This window comes from Nelumbo nucifera, chromosome 5 (genome assembly GCF_055504915.1).
Source record: "Nelumbo nucifera cultivar China Antique chromosome 5, China Antique-T2T, whole genome shotgun sequence".
Classification (NCBI taxonomy): domain Eukaryota; kingdom Viridiplantae; phylum Streptophyta; class Magnoliopsida; order Proteales; family Nelumbonaceae; genus Nelumbo; species Nelumbo nucifera.
Genome location: NC_142653.1, coordinates 4,330,654 through 4,352,798, shown reverse-complemented (window position 1 = coordinate 4,352,798; position 22,145 = coordinate 4,330,654). Strand labels below are relative to the sequence as shown.

At 44.5% G+C, this 22,145-nt stretch overlaps 2 protein-coding genes across 4 annotated transcripts; one reads left to right on the top strand and one right to left on the bottom strand.

Annotated features, from left to right (window-relative positions):
- Positions 1-10,344: 10,344 nt before the first annotated feature.
- Positions 10,345-14,199, top strand: LOC104603617 (protein ALTERED PHOSPHATE STARVATION RESPONSE 1-like). The gene is made up of 4 exons (XM_010267678.3): positions 10,345-11,649; positions 11,749-11,948; positions 12,281-12,504; positions 13,101-14,199. Exons 1-4 carry the CDS (start codon positions 10,974-10,976, stop codon positions 13,879-13,881), a joined length of 1,881 nt encoding a protein of 626 aa, XP_010265980.1. The 5' UTR covers positions 10,345-10,973; the 3' UTR covers positions 13,882-14,199.
- Positions 14,200-15,289: 1,090 nt separating this feature from the next.
- On the bottom strand, positions 15,290-19,366 carry LOC109115126 (L10-interacting MYB domain-containing protein-like). 3 transcript variants are annotated; one of them, XM_088888622.1, is made up of 4 exons: positions 19,235-19,366; positions 19,085-19,125; positions 16,212-16,578; positions 15,290-16,132 (listed from the first exon to the last, which is right to left on the bottom strand). In XM_088888622.1, the coding sequence occupies exons 3-4, from the start codon at positions 16,551-16,553 to the stop codon at positions 15,521-15,523; spliced, it is 954 nt and encodes a 317-aa protein (XP_088744748.1). In that variant the 5' UTR covers positions 16,554-16,578; positions 19,085-19,125; positions 19,235-19,366; the 3' UTR covers positions 15,290-15,520. The 3 variants fall into 3 exon arrangements, with proteins under 3 accessions (XP_088744748.1, XP_019054342.1, XP_019054343.1); XM_019198797.2 differs by lacking the exon at positions 19,235-19,366 and having other exon boundaries at positions 19,085-19,142; XM_019198798.2 differs by lacking the exons at positions 19,085-19,125; positions 19,235-19,366 and adding an exon at positions 18,468-18,896.
- Positions 19,367-22,145: the final 2,779 nt, after the last annotated feature.

Sequence of the window (22,145 nt, the reverse complement as noted above, 5' to 3'; positions counted from 1 at the left end):
TACGATGGACTCTCGAGGGACCCGAGGTGGGCACTTGTTCCAGGGCATGAAGAGGAGAAAACGGGTGGCTAAGCGAGCTCACGCCGAGCCATCCCAGGGTGCGGAGCCCGAGGTACCGGACTACCCGGCGGAGGATCAGACTATGGAGCCCGAGATGGTTCCTCCTATGCAGGAACTGGCGGGGGCTCCTTATGCCGAAACTACTCACACAGGGGTTCCCGCTTACTCCGAGTCTGCCCATACACGAGCTGGGCCGTCAGGCTCGGAGGCCCCGGGGGACTTCAGGAGTGTGCTGTCGCCTATTCACGCCCTTCAACGGAGTAAGGAGGCCATGTTTCCCGAGGAAGTCGCGGCGTGGACCAAGCTTCCTCTGCACCAAGTGGCCTGTCGTGCCGTTACCTATGCCATGGTGGTAAGTGCTCCCTTCTTTAGAGTTCTTCGGTCTTTATTCTTCTATTCGTTCCTTTGATCCCTTGTTTCCCTTTGGTAGGTGAACTCTTCTATTCACGCCTTGGCGAACCAGGTGGAGAGGTGCTCGAGGCAGGCGCGAGCTGCCGAGGAGGCTGCTCGCCTCGTGCGGTCTAGGCAGGCGAGGTCTCAGAGAGACGCTAAGGCCATGGGAGTGGTGGTGAAGCATATGGCGGAATTGAAGCTGGACCTGCAGCATCAGGTCGAGTATCTTCAGGAGGATATCAAGGAGAGGACTCAGATCTTCTCTCAAGGCATCGAAGATGCGAAGAAAAAAGCTGTAAGTGATTATATTGCTTTGCCGGATTTCGATGATATGATGGTGGACTCCTACGGGAGGGGTTTCAAGCTAAGCCGGTGGATGATCCGGAATACGTACCCCGAGCTCGATACCAACGCCATATCCACTTTGCGCATTACTCAAGAGATGACTAATGCTGCGGATGCCGAATCGGACTCCGAGGGGGAGGCAGGTCCTTCGGGTGTTGTCGAAGTGACTTCTGATAATGATGAAGTAGCCCCTGACTTGTAAGAGATGAAGTGAAATGGCTTCATTTTTTTTTTGAATGTACACATTTATCTGAAATGAAATGGTTTTTTTGTTTAAGTGCTGGTTGTCCTGTCTTCGAGCTGCGTTTTTTTTTTCCAAACTGACCATTTCGGTACTTTAGTTCGTTTTTTACCTCGGCTTCGGGGTACTTGCCTTGGTGGTTTATAGGTAGTATCTTCTTAAGTTGACGACGTTCCATGCTCGGGGTACTTGTTTTCCTTCTAGGGTTTCGAGATCGTATGCCCCCCCACCGAGTGCTTTATTTACTCTGTAGGGTCCTTCCCAATTTGGTCCAAGTTTCCCTACGCTGGGTTCGGGCACCATGACCTTACGGAGAACCAGATCGCCGACGCGGAAGTTCCTCTTCTTTACTCACGCGTTATAATACCGAGCTACCTTTTGCTGGTAGGCCGCAGTTCGGATGTGCGCGAGGTCTCTCACTTCGTCCAGTAGGTCGAGGTTGGTGTGTAACTCGCCCTCGTTTGTCTGTTCGTCGTATGCTTCTAGTCGCAGCGTGGGTACTTCGATTTCCGCCGGGATCACCGCCTCGGTGCCGTAGGTGAGGTTAAAGGGGGTCTCTCCTGTGGCGGTTTTTTCTGTGGTTCGGTGAGCCCATAGAACACTTGGTAGTTCGTCTGCCCACAAACCTTTGGCTCGGTCTAATCGTGCTTTCAGTTCGCGGAGGATGGCTCTGCTCATTACTTCTGTTTGGCCATTTGCCTGCGGGTGTGCGACCGATGTGAAGTTCTGACTATTCCCATACTTTGGCACCATTCTTGGAAGTTGATATCCTCGAACTGTTTGTCGTTGTCGGAGATCAGTACCCGAGGTAGCCCGAAGCGACATACAATGTTCTTCCAAAAGAAGTTCTGTATGTTTCGGGCTGTAACTATTGTCAGGGGTTTAGCTTCTATCCACTTCGTGAAGTAATCTACTGCCACCACTAGGAATTTTCTCCCACCTGTCGCTGGTGGGAATGGCCCCAGGAGGTCGATGCCCCATTGGGCGAAGGGCCATGGACTGGTGAGGTATTTGAGGTCGGCAGCGAGCTGATGGTGGATATTGGCATGCTTTTGACACTTGTCGCATTTTCTGACGAGCTCGATTGCCTCTGTCTTCATCGTTGGCCGGTAGTATCCTTGTCGAAGTGCTTTTTGGGCGAGGGCTCTGCCCCCCAGGTGTCCGCCGCACAAGCCTTCATGAGTGTCGCGGAGTACCAACCCGGCTTCGGCTGGGCGCAAGCATCGCAGGTAGGGGAGCGTGTAGGATCGTCGGTACAACCGTTCGTCTATCATGACGTATTTGGCTGCTTGGCGCTGCACCCTTTTGGCTGCGTTGCGGTCCGCGGGGAGGGTTCCGTCTAGCAGGAAGCTCGCGAGTGGGTCGCTCCAGCTCGGCTCTGCTTCAGTGACGGGAGCGACCCCTTCTGCCCCACCGAGAATGCTGGGCCAAGGTAAGTCCTCTATGTACACGGTTCTCCTGGCGTTGTGGCTCGTGCTAGCTAGTCGGGACAGGGCGTCGGCCTCAGCGTTCTCTGACCTCGGGATTTGCTTGATGAAGTGTGACTGGAAGTTGAGCAGAGCCTCCTTTACCTTTGCCAAATATGCAATCATTGTGAGCTCGCGCGCTTTGTATTCGCCTGTAACTTGGTTGACCACGAGCTGGGAATCACTGCAGATAACTATGTGCTTTGCTCCAACCTTGTACGCTAGGTTTAGCCCGGCTATCAGTGCCTCGTACTCCGCCTCGTTGTTGGATGTCGCGAACTCAAAGCGTAGTGCGTATTCCAGCTTTGTTCCGCTTGGGCCGCGTAGCACTATTCCAGCCCCGCTGCCTTGCTGGTTCGAGGAGCCATCTACGTGAAGGATCCAGGGCTCCTCCTCCCAGTTCGCGCTTGGTCTAACCAGGAGGGATGTTACACTGGTTGCTACTTCACGGGGTTCGGACTCGTTTGGCTTGGGAGCTCCGAGCTCGCCCGAACTGGGGATCTCGGGCTCGACCGGCTCAGGGGCTTCGAGGCTAAACGTGCATTTTGCGATAAAATCTGCCAAGGCTTGGGCCTTAATGGCAGTTCTTGGCATGTACTGGAGATCGTACTCGCTGAGTTTGATGGCCCACTTCGTCAGTCGGCCGGAAACCTCGGGTTTGAGTAAAACTTGTCTCAGAGGTTTGTCGGTCAGGACGATGACGGTGTGAGCCTGGAAGTACGGGCGGAGTTTCCGTGCTGCTATCACAAGTGCATACGCTAGCTTTTCTATCTGCGGGTACCTTGTCTTTGCTCCCTGCAAGATTTTACTAACATAATATATGGGCCGTTGGACCCGGTCTGCTTCCTTTACTAGTACTGAACTGACCACCTCGTCGCTAGCCGAGAGGTACAGTTCTAAGACTTCGCCTTCCTCGGGCCGAGCTAAGGTTGGTACACTGGCGAGGTAACCTTTTAGCTCGTCAAACGCGAGCTGGCAGTCTTGGGACCACTCGAACCCTTTGCCTTTGATTGCTTTGAAGAAGGGTAGGCAGCGATCTGCTGACTTGGACATGAAGCGGCTTAGAGCGTCTATGCGGCCGTTTAGCCTCTGGACTTCTTTTACCTGCCGAGGTGGTCTCATATCTAGGATGGCTTTTATCTTGTCCGGGTTGGCCTCGATACCGCGCCGATTGACAACGTAGCCTAGGAATTTGCCCGAGGTGACGCCAAAGACACATTTGTTGGGGTTCAACTTCATGCTAAACTGACGCAGGATTTGGAAGACAGAATCCAAGTCTTTTATTAGTTCTTGTGAAAACCGTGTCTTGACGACCATGTCGTCTACATAACACTCTATCTTCGTGCCAATCAGGGGCCGAAACAGCCTATTTACAAGTCTTTGGAAGGTCGCCTCGGCATTTTTTAATCCGAAGGGCATGACCTTGTAACAGTACAGACCGAACTCGGTTATGAAGCTGGTTTTTTCCTCGTCGGACTGGTCCATCCAGATTTGGTTGTAGCCTGAGTAGGCATCCAGGAAGCTTCGCAATTCATGTCCCGAGGTCGCGTCCACCAGGCGGTCGATCCTGGGGAGGGGGAAGCAGTCTTTCGGGCAAGCTCGGTTCAGGTCGGTGTAGTCGATGCACATGCGCCACTTGCCATTCGCCTTTTTCACCAGCACAGGGTTGGCCACCCAGCTCGGGTAATGGACTTCCCTTATGAAGTCTGCCGCGAGGAGCTTCTCGACTTCCTCGTCGACCGCCTTCCAGCGTTCTAGGGCTAAGTTCCGTTTCTTCTGTCTAACGGGTCTGACTAAAGGGTCAGTGTTAAGTTTGTGAGTTATAAGGCCAGGGTCAATACCGGGCATATCGGTCACGGACCATGCAAAAATATCTAAATTTCGAAGTAGAAAAACTTACTAGTTCGGCCCGTAGGGGTTCTTTGACGGAAGCACCAATCTGGAGTGTGCGATCTGGGTCCGTAGGCGAGGTTTGAATCGCGATTGTTTCCTCTGTGGGCGAGGCTCGTTCCTCGCCTTGTTCCGCGGGCCGCTCCAGATCGAGATCGCCGACTGCCTTGGTCTTTCCCTTTAGGGCGGCAATGTAGCATTTGCGGGACTCGAGCTGGTCGCCCCGCGCTACCCCCACACCGAAGTCCGTAGGGAACTTCATGGCCAAATAGTAGGTGGAGACCACCGCTCGTAGGATATGCGTGATTGGCCACCTTATTATGGCATTGTATGGGGAGGGGATCGCGACCACCAGGAAGTCGTGGTTGAGTCTGACCGCACAAGGCCACGTGCCGACTTCCACAGGTACCATTATTTTTTCGAGGGGCCTGACTTCCTCTCCGTTGAAGCCCACCAGGGGAGTGTTTGCGGGCTTCAGTTCGCTCCTCGGCAACTGTAGCTGATCAAACGCCGATTTGAAGAGGATGTCCGCCGAGCTGCCCGAATCTACAAGTACGCGTCTGACCTCGAAGTCGCTGATCCTTAGTTTAATGACAAGCGCGTCATCGTGGGGGTAGCGAACTCCTCGCGCGTCGTCTTCCGTGAAGAGGATTGGTTCTTCGGTCTTTGGCCTTTTCGGAGGGTTCTGCTCCTCGAGGGCCGCTTCGCGAACTGAAGTCCGGGCTGCTGCCGAGGTACACCCTGCTACCACCGAACCTCCCACAATTACATGGATGGTTCCCCGAATTGGCCTCTCTACCGGAGGCTGTCGCTGCAACGGTTCGGCAGGCCTGCTGCTAGATTCGGGGGCGTCCTTTTCGTGCTCGCCCGGCTGATCTGCTTTATTGTTATTATTGTTGTGCTGTACGAAGTTTCTCAAGTATCCGCGACGGATGAGCCCCTCTATTTCGTCTCGGAGATTATTGCACTGCTCGGTACTGTGACCATGGTCCCTATGGAAACTACAATACAAATTCTTGTTTCTTTCGTTCGGATTTCCCTTTAGGCGAGGTGGCCATTTCACGTACGGGGCGTCCTTGATCGTCATTAAGATCTCGGTCCGCCTTGTGTTCAGTGGTGTGTAATCCGTCCGAACTGGTAGGGGAGCTCGGAACAACTGGTTCGGTTTTGGGTCCCGGGCTGGGTTTTTTCGGTTGACTGAGTTAGAGGGCTCGCCATCCCTCTTTCTTTTCTCGTTTCCGCCCTCGGTTCGTTGGTTGATTTCTTCCTCCGTCCTCATGAACTTGTCCGCGAGCTTGAGAAATTTGGCCACGGTCGCGGGCTGGTTAGCTACCATGTGCCATTTGAACTCTTTGTGCGTCACCCCTCTTTTTGCTGCAGTGAGCTGCACTGCGGGGTCTAACCGCGGTATCTGTAAGCATGCTTCATTGAATCGTTTGATGTAGCCCCGTATGGGTTCTCCTTCCCTTTGGACTACCCCGAAGATGCTTTCCTCTGCTTTGGGGCACCGTTTGCTGGTGACAAAGTGTGCAGTGAAGACCTGCACGAACTGAGCCCAGCACTTTATCGACCCGGGGGCCAGGTTCTTGTACCAAGTGCGGGCTACCCCCCTGAGGGTGGTGGTGAAAGCCACGCACATGCATGATTCGCTGGCTCTGGCGAGGTGCATTTGGGACTGGAAAGCGTCAACGTGGTCGTTGGGGTCGAAGGACTCGTCATACTTGTCTAGAGGTGGGAGCTTGAAATCTCTGGGCAAGGGACTGCCAGGAGTTCTAACGCGAGGGGGGAAGGAACTGAGAGAATCGGGGCAACTCCTACCTCATTCGAGCTTGTCTCGCCTTTGCCTCTAAGCTCTGACAGGACGCGGGTGGCGGTTCGTCGACTTCGCCGACGCCTTCGCTGTTGAGTGGGCCTTGTACTGGCGCTGCTGGCCTCCGTGTTGCCGAGCTCGATGGGCCCGGAATGCTGGTAGTCCGCTGCTGCCAGTGTGCCGAATCGGTTTTCCGTGAGTGGGAACTCCGGTTTGGAGCCCCGAGGTGCCGATCTCGCGGGCGAGGTTCCCGACCCGCCTGCGAGCTGCGAGGCGGGGATGACTTTTCTCTCTCTTCGGCCTGGGGACGAGGCCTGACTGTTTGGGGGGGTTCTGGGGCCTGGAGGCCTTTCCTTGGTGGGGGCGCCCATCCTGCGGAGAGGCCTTGACCGGCTTCGGAGCAGGGTGGCGAGGTGGAAGTAGTGGTTGGTTCGGTGGCAGTTAGGGGAACTGCTGTTGATAGTGATACTGGGAGAGGTTGTGCAACACTTGGTGCTGGTGAAGCTGATGTTGCTGGAACTGTTGCATCTGGGCTTGCATTGCCCGCATGCACTGCATCAGGTCGTCCAACCGGTTTTGGCTAGCTGCCAGGGGGACGGTGGTTGGTTCAGCGAAGGTAGTCTCGATGGGGGGAGGAAAGGGGATGTTTGTGGTAGGAAGGTTTACAGGCGCCACTGCTTGTGGCGTATTCAGATTAGGAATTCCGTCCACCGAGAGGGGGATGGTGAACTGCCCAACGCACACCACGGGAACTTGAGGTTGTTCCCCGGTGGTGTTTGTCTTTGTGCCGCGTCCGGCGTTGCTGGAAGAGGCCATGAGTGTTGAGTTTTTCAAAGAAGAAGAAAGGGGTATGTATGAGAGTTTGGAGGGAGGCCTTTTGAAGCGTTCCCACAGACGGCGCCAATTGATGATGCACAATCCGGCCGGTCTTAGCTGTCAACGATCTTGCCTCTGAACTGAGTGGCAGGGGACCTGAAACAGAGGGGGTGAAGAAGCTCCGGGGGGAACCCGGCGTAAGGGCTCCGAAGCTCAAGTTAGAATCTTTCAAAGGCAAGATAAGCCAGATAGCACAAAAGTTAGCATACCTCGTTCTTGGGGGGTAGGGAGCCTTTTATAACCACCTCGTGCACTCACTTCCAGGCTTCTATCGGATCGGGCATGATTATCTCTGAGCTCCTGCCAGTTCGGATGTCATCCCCTCTGGCTGGACAGAACCGCCACTGCTCCTTTTGTTGGAGTCGTCTCTGCGGCTGGTAACGACGGTGGCAGGTGGAGGTGGCAGGAGGCCATTTGAAGTGCGGCTGTCAGGCGTCAGATCCCAAATTAGTCAGGTGCGCCGCCCTTGGATACGGACGTCCTCGGTGTCAGGTACGTTTGGTCAGTCTGGTGTTTCGGAAGCAAAGTGCTGGAGTGGCGAGCGAGATGTCTTGAGTTCGGTTTGGGGAGTGTTCCGAGCTGCCATGGGCCAGCTCGGGTCACGGCTTTGTGAGGCTTAGGGCCCGAGATAGTTCGGGCTCCTTGCAGGGAGTTCGGGTTCTTAGTAGGGAGCTCGGGTTCTCGGTAGGGAGCTCGGGCTCCCAGTAGGGAATCCGGTCTGGTGGAGTTCGGGCTCAGTAGTGAGCTTGGACTTTCGGTGCTTATTTTGGGCGCTCTGCTGCCCCGAGTTGCTTGCTTTCGCCACGTGTCGGGTGATTGCGAGGTCGGGCCAAATTTCCCTTCATCAAATTGGTTGGTTCATTTTCATGTTGGTTTAATATAATTATTGTGCAAAACTTACCTATTTGTCCATATTTAAATTCAAATTTGATCCCTTGTAATACCAGCATTGTCTTAAGTAGTCACATGTTCAAGTTTCCAACAAGTTATTTTCAGTTCTTCTTTTCAAGATATGTAATGTTAAAATTAATTTTAGTTTATTTTTTTAATAGTATATAAAATTTCTATCATTTTGAGTTATATTTGTCAATGGCATTCAATATCAAATTGCAATCTGAATTCATTTAAAATATATGGACAACAAGTGATTCAAATTTGAATATAAATGGATTAAATTTAGATAATACCAACATCCATTTTGATTTGATCTATTTGCAATCCTAATCTTAACTTTACACTTGATCTATTTGCAATCCTAATCCTAATCTTCACTGAGGTGGGTAAATAACTATTTCACTTGAGCGAAAAGTTGCCAACATTTTGATTGGACAAAATTGCCCTATGTAGGGCACATATGTGAATTCAGTAGTTTGATCTTCATTCTATGACTTGATTCATATTACTACCGAGTCAACTTAAGGATCTAAGTCTAAGTTTGAGGGTACTTAAAAGTAAGTGCTTATTATCATAACCACACCAATAAGCGTTGGGAAATAAGTGCTTTCTCACCAAATGTTCATGCTTATTAGAATAAGCTATTGTATTTAAGCACTTATTCAATAAACAATTTTTTTTTTTCAAATAAGCACTCTCAAAATTGCCTAAATCCTAACCAACTTGGGAATGTTCTAGAAAGTAGAAACTCTTCTTCCAAGCACGCATGAACTCACATGCATAGTTCCCCTGTATGTAAATAGGGTGGTCCTTTAGCGGGGACTTCTAAAACCATTTCTTCCACAATCCTTACCATCTTCCCTAATTGAGACCTTGTCCTTCTGAAACCTAGCGGCTGTTTGACATTGTTGCCGTTTCATGGAGCAATGGCGCCACATCAGCGCCATGTAGGAAAAAATGGTATTCCAGGAAACAACCTTTTGTTTGGAACCATTTTTTCATAGAAAATTGTGTTATAAGCGATGCCTTGAAAATCGGAAAAACATGGCTTGGAGCAATACCAATTTTGATGTTTCCTGGAGCTGCAGCTCGTTGTTGTCAACATAGCAGTGATGTGACACTGAATAATGGATAGAAGTGCATAAAACGTTTCCTGGAGCATTGGTACCAAACAGAAAAAGTTGTTACTCCAAAAAATTTTCTACCTGACAGCAACGATTCCAAACAGAAAAAAAGGCACCATTTTCTGAAAATATGTCACCGCCTCATAATAGTAGAAGATCGTCTTTTGCTGCTTATGATAATGTAGAGGAGGCTAATTTGAAACCTAAACCCTAAGTTTTAAAGTATGGTTGCTTTACAAATTTACCCTTAAAGATGGACATAGAAAATTAAAAATAGAGCGAAAAAGATTTAATTAAACAATTGAGTGAAACTAAAAAAGTAATAAGTAAATAAAACATAATTAATTAATAAAAATTAAATAAATATAGTTTATCTAGAATAAATATTTAATATTAAATAAAGTACTAATTATTTACTTAAAATTAATAAACTAATAAACAATTAATTGAAAAATCAATGAATAAAATGCCAATTTAACTAAAAAATGTGTAATTAGTCAATAGTTAAATATTCGATGATTAATTAATAGTAAGAATATACATAAATTTAAAAAATATAAAATACAAATATTTAATAAATCCTACTCTTAAATTTATCCATAAATCCCAATAAAAAATGTTCATATAAAACTATATACATAAATTCTCTCAAACCCGACCAACCCGCCAAAATCCAACTAACTCTGCCCAAAAATAAAGCAATTGCAAGTTTGCTTTAAGGTTGGGCCTGAGGCTCGAACCAAAGATCGCACCTTTAAGGTTGGTCCGGGTTTACCTTCAACCGGATCCAACCCGCCCAAAAATAAAGCAATTGCAAGTTTGCAACTGCCCCAATAAAATGCTTGCTGTTTCCACTAGCACAGTTCCCTAAGACAAAAGGCAAAGCTCCCGCATGGACAGCTTTATTTTCCCAAAATACCCATCCTTATCCCAATATCTTCCCAAAATTCTCCCCTCGATGCAAGTTTTGACCCCTTGCCAAATTAAGCTCGTTTCCAAATTAAGACTGACATGGCCGTTGAAAGTGTAGACTGACCAAACAAGCCTGCAACATTTTCATAATATAAGCATAAGCTGACGACGGGTTTGCAGCATCTAGACATGACGCCGGAGGCTGGTAACAAAGAATTTATTGAATCATTTTAGGGGTGAGGAACTGAGGTGTAGATGCTATGATGACAAGGGTATTTTAGTCTAATAAATTTCGAATAAATAAAATAGCAAATGTCCTGCACTCTGCCCGATACTCATTGTCTGTATACATCCCAGAAACTGTTGATCTGCCGCTCTGTTGCTCTCCAAGTCTCCATCCCTCCTCACCCAAGTTTGACCAAACTCCATTTACAGCAAGAGTGCGTCTAGTCGGCCCAGCACCAGGCCATTAGCAGAGGTTTAGGGAACAACGACGGCAATATTTTAGAGCTCTCTAGCAAAGCAAGTAGGAAAAGATAGTGGCGACTGGCGAGGCAGGTTATAGAGGATAACAGAGAAAGGGACGAAGGACTCACCTACGCTCTATTACAAGGGGGAAGTATCATCACTATGAATAAAGATATTTGTTTGTTTATAGAGTTTCAGGGGCAAAAATAGAAGTTTTGCAGTAAAAGAAGAAGAAGAAGATGCTAATGGTGATGACGACAAATCCAGTTGTTAATGAGGTTTCAGAGACACAACAAGCAATTTTTCCTCCGATCAAATCAGAACGAAGAACGCCTCGGAAGGGACTGTAGAGGAAAAGAAACGTTTCTGTTCCACTTCGAAGGAAAAAGAAAAACGACAAGAATAGTAAACCGAGGAATTTTGACTGGAACTTTAGCAACAACTGTAGAGCATTTTTTTTTTTTTTTGGTTTGAAGAAGAAGAAGAAGAAGAAGATGGGTTGCTGTTATTCAAGAGTGGAGAAAGAAGAGATGGTTTCGCGTTGCAAGGCTCGACAGAGGTACATGAAGCAGTTTGTAATGGCCAGACAAGCCTTCTCTGCAGCACATGCCATGTATCTTCGCTCTCTTCGAGGTACTGGTTCTGCTCTGCTGCAGTTCGCTAACGCTGAAACCAGTCTCCACCGTCACCACGATCCCCAACACCACCTGCCCCCTGTTCTCCCTTCCCCGCCACTTCCGCCGCCGACTCCGCCACCCCCTCCACCAGTACCTATGAGCCCAAGTTCCGATAACTGGACTTCTGTCACTGCCTCGCCGGCTCTACCTCCTCCTCCACCGCCACCTTCAAGCTGGGATTTCTGGGATCCATTTGTCCCCGCTTCGTCAAGGTCTGTCACTGAAGAGGAATGGGAAGCCACCACAACCGCTTCGGAGGTCGCTGCTACCACTACCGCTGGAGCCAGTGTGGCTGCTCCCCCTTCTGTCGTCAGTGCGTATTCAAAAGATACCACAAGCGAGCTTGCTGTGGTGGTTTCAAGGAACAGTAAAGATCTTGTTGAGATTATTAAAGAGCTTGATGAATATTTCCTCAAGGCAGCCGACGCTGGAGGCCGTGTCTCATTGCTCTTACAAGTATCAAATTTTAGTTTTTCTACGCAGAAAACAACAGGTACGTCGCCTCTTGTGATCTGGGTATTTGATTTTTCTCCAATTTCTGTGCTATCTATTAGCTTACTAAATTCCTTAATCTCTACTGGTACGTTTCCAGGGAAGGTTTACAACTACGGAAGGAGTCTGAATCCATTGCCATGGACATGGGGCTTGAATTCGAAATCGAGCAGTTATGGTAGGATGGTTGAGGAAAAAATTGGAGTTGATATTGGTTGTGGAGGTGTTCCCCATTTCAGCCATTCTTCCACCGTAGAAAGGATCTACGCTTGGGAGAAGAAACTGTACCAGGAGGTCAAGGTACTGATCGTATATCATCATCTCTTTTATCTAAGATATTTTTCTGTTTCTTTCGTCTGTTGAACATAGACTACCTCTCTCTTCATGTTGTTTCTTCCTGAGCTTCTCAATTGTCCTTTTGGGAAAATCGCAAAGGCAAAGTTTCCCATGAAAAAACAACAAGACGAGCTCCTCACTTGCACAAGCATTCATTTCTTTCCTTTTTCTCTGTTCTGTTCTGGGCTCGGAAATGACCTGAACATTTTGTCTTTGGAATAAAGATGGTGAATGCACATTGCCTTTCAATGCATAAACATGTTTTTATCTGTTTATATATTCTTTTTCCATCATAGAATGCTGAGACTCTGAAGATTGAGCATAAGAAGAGGGTGACCCAACTTAGGAAGCAAGAGGTGAAAGGGACTGATTATGTGAAGATTGACAAGTGCAAGAAAGAGATTGAAAAGTTGGAGTCAAGAATGGCTGTGGCTTCTCAGGCTATAGAAACTACTTCTGCTGAAATCGTCAGACTCAGGGAGACAGAACTCTACCCGCAGCTCCTTGAACTTGTGAAAGGGTCAGTCTTTTTAACTTTCTTTCCTCTTGGTTTGGTTGTGATAACCTAAATTGGATTTTCATCTCCTTTATGGGATTAAAAACAAACAGCGAAGAAAAGAGAATTAAGTCTTAATCGAAATGATTTGAATATAGAGAACTAAATTCTTATTGATAATTTAACCGCCAGGATACACAGTTAAAAGATGACATGAACAAGCATACAAACATGAAATAATTCAAGAACCAGGTACAAAGAGAGGTGTTTATTAAACAGCTGGTGAAATAAGTAATTTAGATTTTAGATGCCATTGAACCTTGTTGATGAAATCAAATAAATTGAAATACATTTTCCTTGCAATGTTCTATAGCAATTTATTCCCGATATTCTTTTTCTTGTTTCCATCAAGGGCCAAAGAAATCATAATAATCCTTCTTATCATCTGAAAAGAATCAATGTTTAGAATGACATCCATGGTATGGTATCTTCTATTGTTCCCTGGCAACCTCATATATTGGTCTATCATTTATGAGCACCTGTAATTTTCCTCACAAGCATGATGCCCATAGGCCATCATCTAATATTCTAATTTATGATCTAATTTCATGAAATTGCAGATTGATGTGCATGTGGAGAAGCATGTATCAGTGTCACCAGGTGCAAACTCACATAGTTGAACAGCTGAAATTCCTGAATATCAATATTGCAACTAAAGATGCCACCTCTGAAATTCATCGGCAATCAACTCTCCAGCTGGAGCTCGAGGTCCAGCAATGGCACTTAGCCTTCTGCAACCTTGTCCAAACCCAAAGAGACTATATCCATTCCCTCACAGGATGGCTCCGGGTCAGCCTCTTCCAATTCAACGATGACTTTCTAACCAAAACCAAACAGAAGTCGGCAATATACTCTTTCTGTGAAGAATGGCAGCTTGCACTGGATAGGGTTCCAGACAAAGTGGCATCAGAAGGGATAAAAAGCCTCTTAACAGTAATTCACGCAGTTGTAGTTCAGCAGGCAGAAGAGCAGAAGCAAAAGAAAAAGTCCGAGGCTGCATTTAAAGAGCTTGAAAAGAAGGTAGTTGAACTTAGATCTTTAGAGTGCAAGTATGGCCCGTTTTCAATGCCCAAAACATCTGTGCGACATAGAGACCCAGTTGCAGAGAAGCGAGCAAAGGTGGAGATTCTGAGATTAAAAGCTGAAGAGGAGAAGACAAAGCATGAGAAATTGGTGAGCGTGATGAGAGCAACAACACTGAACAACCTGCAGATGGGATTTCCAAACGTCTTTCAGGCGATGACAGGCTTTTCCAATGTGTGTATGCAAGCCTTTGAATCAGTGTCCAATCGACCCAAGAACGATGATAAGGGCAATGAAGTGAAGAGAATATTACCTTAAGAAGTTGAATTAAACGCATTTGTTATCTTTCGTATATATTTGCAGCCCATTTTGAAAAAATAGGGGCATTTCCTTGAAAGGTGGTGACAAGCTAATCTGGTTGGAAGCCCTGAGTGAAGAAGATATGAGAATTCGATGGATGGGTTTGGATTACCCTGGTACAGGATAGAAAGTTATTGGGAATTTACCATGTAAGGAAGGAATTGGAGTGTATGTTTGGGTTTATAATTTACTATTTGCTTTTCTTATGTAACAGTGGGTCACTGGGGTGTTTTCTCGTCTCTTTTCAAGAAAAAAATTTCAAGAGGCTTTTCTCAATTGGATCTGTCTCTAACTCTCTATTTTTATGGACTTGTGGTGATGTGAGATATAACTCCCATGATCTCATTGCTAAGCCGAAAGTCTTCTACGGCCAAGGCTCGCCAGTGGAGCGTCTGCTGAGTGCTGATGGATCGATCTCACCCCAAAATTCCATAGCTATTCTACTGGTAAACTATAGGCAGTAGGCCTGATTTGTATAAAAGTTTATAACTAGGCTGGCTGCTCGGAACTCAGGATTTCCTTGGCCTTGGAGTTTAGTCTCATTCGTTTTTTGGGAAGTTACTGAATCAGGGTAAGTGTTTCCTGAAATATTTATACCGGTAAATGCACTAATGTTCTTTTACTTCTCAAGTAAATAAGATAATAACCGTTTTAGTCAAAAAATCATTATTAAAAGAGGCAATTTTGGCCCATCAAAATGTTGGCAACTCCCCCCTCCCCTAGAAAAGATTAAAAGTTAAAATTTCCATGGACCCCATATTAATCTGAAAAAAAGAACATGGATATATCTTGGCCAATGGGAACTTATATAGGAGATGGGATAAGTGATCAAGAAAAATAAATTTTTAATAGACAACATATAAATCTGAAATAAAAAGAACATGGATATACCTTGGTCAATGGGAACCAAAATCCCATTGAACCCATTGACTGAATGGGCCCTTGATATTACTTTGCTTGTTGGATCCTTTCACGAGTTCAACTTTCAATTTGAATTCCCATCTCTTCCTATTTGAAATGAAAGGCTCTTTCAAGTTTCAAGTCCTTGTTTCTACATTTTCTCTTCCCTACCAAGCAGTGGCCTTACAGTTACAGCCAAGAATAATAGGTTGGGCATTGCAACTAGTGTAGTGGGATATGTTTTTTCTATAAAATTAGGCCCACTTCAATGAATGGGCATCCGTTTAAGTACTACTGGTATGAACTGAACCTGTTCGCAAATCACGACACGAAGTAAAAAAAAAAAACACAAATTAGAAAGAGATTTTCCTGGTCGACCTTGTATGCCGGCAGTTGGCAGTTGAGATGGAAATCCACGGGTCCTGACTTGTGCGTGTTCATCATCTCATGACAGTACTTAGCCACATGAAAAACCACATCCCGGTATCGTATTCATTCCAATATTCCACAACAGAATTTCAAGAGCTGTTTTTCGTGGGGAAACTCCGATTTGCACCATCTAACCCCTTGGACTTGGATGTGTCAGTTATAGATAACTTCTGTCATGTAGAGAAAAAAGCTGCTATACTAAACAAATAAGACGGCTCAAACAGGTATTAAGCCTAGTGGGCGGTACATTACATACAATGGTGTAGAATTACAAGGCGTATTGAATTCCTCGTTCCATAGAACTGGAAGGAATGCTGCAGCACTTGCCCTTCAACCATATCAATCTCTTCTCACTTTTAAGAGAGATGAATGTTTCCCTTGCACTGGGGCTGTCGAACAGGTCTAAAGCAGCAAAGTAGATGTGGTCATCAACTCCTTGCATCTCATCCAATGCTTTGATGCAATTGCTTATAGAAAATTGCTCGTTAATCTGTGCTGCAGCTGCTGTCCTCAACTTTGATGCAGCTGCCATCTCTAATATCGCTTCTGACATAACATCATCAATTCCTTTACGGCTTCTTTTGCGACGACCAGTACTAGGTGGTGTCGCTGATCGACCTTTGTTCCGTCCATTTGACATGTCAATGTCCTCTTCTGAGTGTGATGAAGAATCCTCTGGTGCAAATGATGCTGCTCCAGGATCAACAGACATGCTTGCAGCCTCTGGTCCTCGCACCAACCTAGGAGTACCATCATCCAACTCGACCTGATGGATTGACTGATCATATCCCCCATTGGCCCCAGATTCTGAGAATATTATGCAAAGCTGTTTGTAAATTGGACAACCATTGTTTCTAACTGTCTCAGCATCTGGGTGTGCCTGCAAGTATGATTTGTAAGAAATTCAACAATAGTTATAAAAACTGAAATGATCTTTAGATAAAAGGGACATAGCTTACCTTTATGTATTTATCCCACACTTCATCCTTTGCTATTACTGCACATCGGGATTCATCCCAACTAAAGCCACTTTGATCAAGAAGTGATTTGACAGTAACATACTGTCTCCTCAAAACACCATAACGGTTCTTCAATTGCTCCTTATCCCATTTCAATCCCGTTTTTTTATGGAAGTCATCACATATACATTTCCATGCTTTTTTTCCAAACGAATTATTTGGTCTATTCCCCTTTAGAACCTGCTCGACCATTAAGTCAGCAAGTATCTTGGTAAGGGAAACTGTCCATTTAGCCCTTGACTGATCGTGCTTAGATTGTTGTTTACTGGACCGACCAGCCATCAACAATAATATATGACTTGTGAATCTACAATTAAGAAAGATTTTTGTGAGACAGATCTTATTATTACTGTTTTTTATCAGTAACAAAAAACGAGGAAGGTGTTATATAAAACACATGCATAACAAACGAAACCAAACATATTTCAAGTAAACGCCATCATGTTCACACCAAATCAACAAAACATGTAGGTAGCAAACCAACCCATGCGCTGCATACTGAATTCCATAAATAACATTTGAACAGAAAGGAACAGAGAAAATCTTAAGGAAAAGAATGGAGGGAGGACATAAGATCCATTACTAAAGCAATAGTTTCTTGCACGGCAGATATCCACAAACAAAATAAAACACAAAAAAGCCAAAAATCGTTCTCCAACTGTTAAAGAATATCTGTCATTCCTCATGGACCAAGAAGCTTTTTTTTTTCAAGTCTTGGGCTCCAAATTTGAAACATTTAAACATTCCTCTTCCCCAACAAAACACACACACACACAGGTGAAGAGAAGAAATATGAGAAGGGATAATATTAAAAGATACACAGAAAGATTTCCAATAACTCTCTCTCTCCAAGCAACGAACGCCCAACTCCAACTGCTTCAACTAAGTCACCCAGAAGAAAGCAGTGAAAGACCTTAAAAGACTATCATTCCAAATCCTCTCCCATGTTGCTATCATGGAACATACCATCAAGAGGGAAGCAGTATCTGACCTGGTCCGCTGCCTGTCTCCCAAACCAATTCTCTATTGTCTCATATTTCCTATATCATTGCACACATTTTTAAGGAGATTCAAAGGTTCAGGCATTCGGACTCTTGCCACAATGCCATCAGGGTTATATTGTCGCAATACCTTTGATGCAATGGTAATGATTGAAGTCTTTGGTGGGCTAACAATTGATTTCAAGTGGGTATATTTACCAATACAAGTTTGGATAGCATTCGGTTTGTTTTAGTCTGTCAAGAATCCCCTCTTCAGACCTTGGAGACTTCTACCGATATTATTGACAGTCTCTCTTTCTTCTCAATTACTATTAACTGCCAATAGCAGTCACAGTTATCAGAAGATAATAGGCAAACATTAGATAGAGTCCCAAAATTTAGAGAAGGTCAGACCCATGGAGATAGAAGGAAGGGAAAGGTAGGAGGAAACAAGCTGAAACAAGACAAGGCATAGCCTAATACCGGTACATGGCCAGTATACCAGTGTCCACAGGATACAGTATGTATATGAGTAGGAGTAGGCACATGGCCCAGGTATTCCAACATGCATTTTGAATATAATCTCATTGACCAACATATATTGCAGAGTTCAAAGCATATAATAAATAAAAATAAGGAAGATATGAAGTAATAAGCTGACAACTATGTAATTATGTATTATGAAGTAGAGTAATAGCTTGTTAGTAGAGACAACAATCAATAAGAAAAATAAGGGGTTAGTGATTTCAATTGTATTTTAGAAAATGGATACAACTCCGACACCCATTCCTTCATCTGTGCCTAGTCTTTTCACAAATGCCAGGTTATTTCCCTGTTTCCCTTACTGTATCGGTGTCCTTATCAAAACCTGGGCATCATAGGGTGCAACAGAAAAGTTTTTCAAAGTAGTCAACTTGACCAATGAACTGTTGAAAAAGTGGCTGATACAAGATATTGCCATTCCTATAAATCATAAGGATGACAGTGGTTTCTTTTCTCAAGACTTAGCTCCAAAAGGAGAAAAAAAAGGCAGCGGCACATTTTAATTTTGTTTTATGTTGGTTCTCTGGCACTCTGCAAATGGTCCCTAAAAGAAATTCAATGGAGAGCCAATTTCTCCATTAACGGAAAGATGGAAAGAGAAGTCCTTCAGAGATCAAAACCACCCTTCTACAGTCATCTTTCTGAGAAAAAAAAAAAAAACTCAAATTTAGACCTGAATAGCTGGACACAGTTTCAGTGTTTCTACTATCAACGAGTGTTTGGAAATCCGTGTGCCGTTTCTAGCCAGAGACAAACCCCACAGGGCCATTAAAGTGAATATTGGGTTCTTATGAGTTTAAGCGCCTCTCTCCTACCATCGCATCCCCTTCTGACTCCATGCAGCACAGCTTGACATTTCATGCCAAAGACTCCCTTCGAGGTTTCAACTTTCAACCATTGAAAACCTACGAACAATTGTTAGACTTCTCTAGAACAAAGGTCCACTCTTCATCAGATATACATTTCAAGAAGAAGTTTCAAAACTTTATGCAAAGCAAAAGAGTTTCGTATGGCAACATTCGATGCTAACTTGTTCGCTGCACACACGATCAGTGACTGAAGCCCTAGTGTTCTAAAGGATGTCATCAACATAAACGGTTACGACATTGAAATTCAGGTTAAAAAAAAGAAGTAAACAATAAAACCAATAATGTGATCAAAAAACCCTAAAATTCTTAAACCCAAGCTAAACATCATGGAGTACACATAGAAACAAAAACAAAAAGAAAACAAATATAAATAAAATACAGGAGCAGAACAGAAAGAGAGAAAGTGACAAGAAATCCGTACTCGAATCGTCGATCGATCGCGGGAGGGAGTGGAGGTTTTAGCTGTAGACACCAATATAAAGTTTTGAGATTAGCGCAATGGAAAAAAAAAAAAAAGAAGAAATAATAAAAAAAGAAAATAAATAAAGGAGAATATTACTGCTACAGGCACCTCTAAACTTTTTCAGTTTGGCACTTCGTAATTTTACTTTTACAAATTTATAAAAATTAAAAAGAGCGTTAAACTGTTGTTCGATATTTCATGTTACCACCTAGCAGCCAAAACTTTGGCTGTCAACAGGTCTCTTTTTGCGTGTACGTTACACATTTTGTTGAAGTCTTAACGTGTCAAACGACGAGAGTACTTTTGAGAGCGCAGGCTATCGAGCTTTGACAGCCAATTTTTTCTTTATAGTCGCATGCTTACGAAGGTAATTTTCGTTGATTTTGTTGTAATTTATATAATTATTTAATAGGTATTTTTAAATTTCAATAATAATAATACAAAATTATAAAACAGTGCTGTATAGTCTATAATGTTTTCCGCAAGTTTATTATAATCATGTCCATAACGTCAGACCTGATTGTCCCGACTCCTAAGAACTAATTGATTTGGTTTCAGGGCTAAAATTAAAGGGATTATAAGATATAAGGGCAACTTTTTGGTCCTAATATCAATAAAAGTAATAATTTTAATAAAATTTTAAAAATAGGTTAATTTTTTAAAAATAATATCAAATAAGGGCAAAATTACTGTTCATCTTCTTCCTCTTGTAGATCATTCATCAGTGTTACCGCCAATGCCTCCACCACCTCCATTCCACCTCTGGAGGTGGGCGGAGGCAGAGGTGACAACTGCGTTGGTCTACCATCCACCAATGCTGCCATCAAGTAGATGTGGTGGCGTTGGGCAGAGGTAGAGGCGGAGGTGGGTGGAGGCGTTGCCAGAGGTGGGCAGAGGTGACGGAGGTAGGCGGAGGCAGTGGCGCTAATAAATGATCTGTAAAAGGAAGAAGATGAATAGTGTTTTTACCCTTATTTAATATTATTTTAAAAAGTTAATATATTTTTGAAATTTTATTAAAAATATTAATTTTATTGATATTAGGGCCCAAAAGTTGACCTTATCTACTATAATCCTAAAATTAAAAACCCTATAAGGTCTAGTTTGGTTCTAGTTTCTTAATATTTCTTGTCGAATCAATTTTAGTTCTATCCAAACCCAATTCATTGACAGGCCTACTTTAAACTTAATCCCCTACCCACAAACCATTGAGTCACTTAAGTGATTTGACCATTTATTTTTATTTTAATATTTGGATGTTTATAATAAGTAAGGTAAAGAATAATAACTACAAAATTTACCCAAAGCCTGAATCAACCTTCATAGGGCAGGTTTTGGTTATAAAAACACAGAATCTATTAGACAGTCTTTGTATGCCCTTAGCTCCAATCATAATGATGTACTTTTAACATTTATTGTAAATGAATAAAGTGCATATTTGATTCATGTTATTGTGGTTTGTTTCTGTGTTATACCCTTAAACTGAACACTTAATGAGACTCGTGTTAGTTTAGAATGTTCACAGCCGGTGGGTCGGTCTGGGGAGACCTATCCTGATAAGGCTGACACTGATGTGCCACCAAGTCGGTTGGGGTGGCCTGTCTCAGCCGCTAGAGTGAGACCCAAGGCACATGTAGTGTAGGATTAATTGAATCTTTGAACCGGACCAGATTTCCAGTATTGCCCTAGACCTTGTAGATTAATGGGCAAAATTGGAAAGTTACACCTGACCCCTAGACTCGATTATGATACTGCACTAAGTGTTGGATTGGGTTGTCTTTGATGTACCAATCAGTGAGATCCTTAGCGGGGGTCAAAACCTGGGTATGTTGGGGCAGTCTGAGAATTCATCTGAGTGGGTGATCATAGTGACAGGATCAACCCCTTTGTCGGACAAAGGTAATGACCGGGGATGCACTCTCTCTAATGGAAACCAAGACTGCCGACAGTCGATTTCAATCGTTGAGATTTGTTTTACAAAATATATTTTATATGAGATATAAAAGTATATATATTACGGTTTTTAAAATGTTTGCAAAATGTTTTAATTCCCGGGATCCATATAAGCAGAGAGTGCAACACTGTTCCTTGCAGCCGAGGGAGAGGTTCTCTCTTGTCGGGCAGTGTTTGATCATTATGGGCTGAGAGGCTAAGTGTAAGGCCACTGAGGGTAATGCCTGATGGGCTAATCTTGCATCTGCCCACAGTCCCTGTGTTTTATAAGGTGGCTTGGCCCAGGGACCACTTAATGTAAGTGTTGGGCCCAATAGAAGCCCATGTGATGAGTTTCAGGGGTGCACTGTCCACAACAGTGTATTTGGCCAGGCCTTGTAACAAAGGCTGGGCCGAGCCCATGTGGCTGATGTGTAGATCAATGCTTGGGTCCCACGCCATACAAAGAAGCCCAACTGGACAGCAGTTTGGAAGTAGTTTTGAGTACATGGACTTATTGGGCCTGAAGCCCATTTCGAACTGGTCCTTTTAATTAGTTAAATAGAGGGGCCGGATCTGGGATTAAATTAGCAGATAGGATAGAGTCCTACCCTATCCACTCAGAGGAGTCCAGATTTGAATTCAAATCTGGAAACCTCCTGATAAGATCAGGAGAAGGCTGATCTAATCTGTAGATAAGATAAGGGTCTTATCCTTATCACTTAAAGAGAGTCCAAATTCAAATAATGATCTAAATTAGGAAACTCCTGATAGGATCAGGAGCTGATCTCTTTGAGCCTATAAAAGCAGGAGGGGGCGAACCATCAAAACCATCCCAGAAATTCCAAAGATACTAGATCTCGAATTACAGAGAGAAGAATACACAGTGTGACTATGCCTTCTCCCTGTGATCCCTTCCTGCCGCCGCCATACTACCAGTTCGTTCTCCAACATTAAGGTTGTTCATAAGAATGCCCAACCCGACCAAACCGACCAACCCGAACCAACCCAACCCGAGTCGGTCGGGTTTTCATCAGTACCGGTCAGTTCGGGTTGGGAAAATATATAAACCGATATATCGGGTTGG

Coding starts and splice junctions, on each gene's coding strand:
- LOC104603617 (XM_010267678.3), top strand. CDS start 10,974: ATGGGTTGCTGTTATTCAAGAGTGGAGAAAGAAGAGATGGTTTCGCGT. Junction 11,949..12,280: donor AACTGTACCAGGAGGTCAAG/GTACTGATCGTA, acceptor TTTCCATCATAG/AATGCTGAGACTCTGAAGAT. Junction 12,505..13,100: donor CTCCTTGAACTTGTGAAAGG/GTCAGTCTTTTT, acceptor ATGAAATTGCAG/ATTGATGTGCATGTGGAGAA.
- LOC109115126 (XM_088888622.1), bottom strand. CDS start 16,553: ATGGCTGGTCGGTCCAGTAAACAACAATCTAAGCACGATCAGTCAAGG. Junction 16,133..16,211: donor TGTGGGATAAATACATAAAG/GTAAGCTATGTC, acceptor TCATACTTGCAG/GCACACCCAGATGCTGAGAC.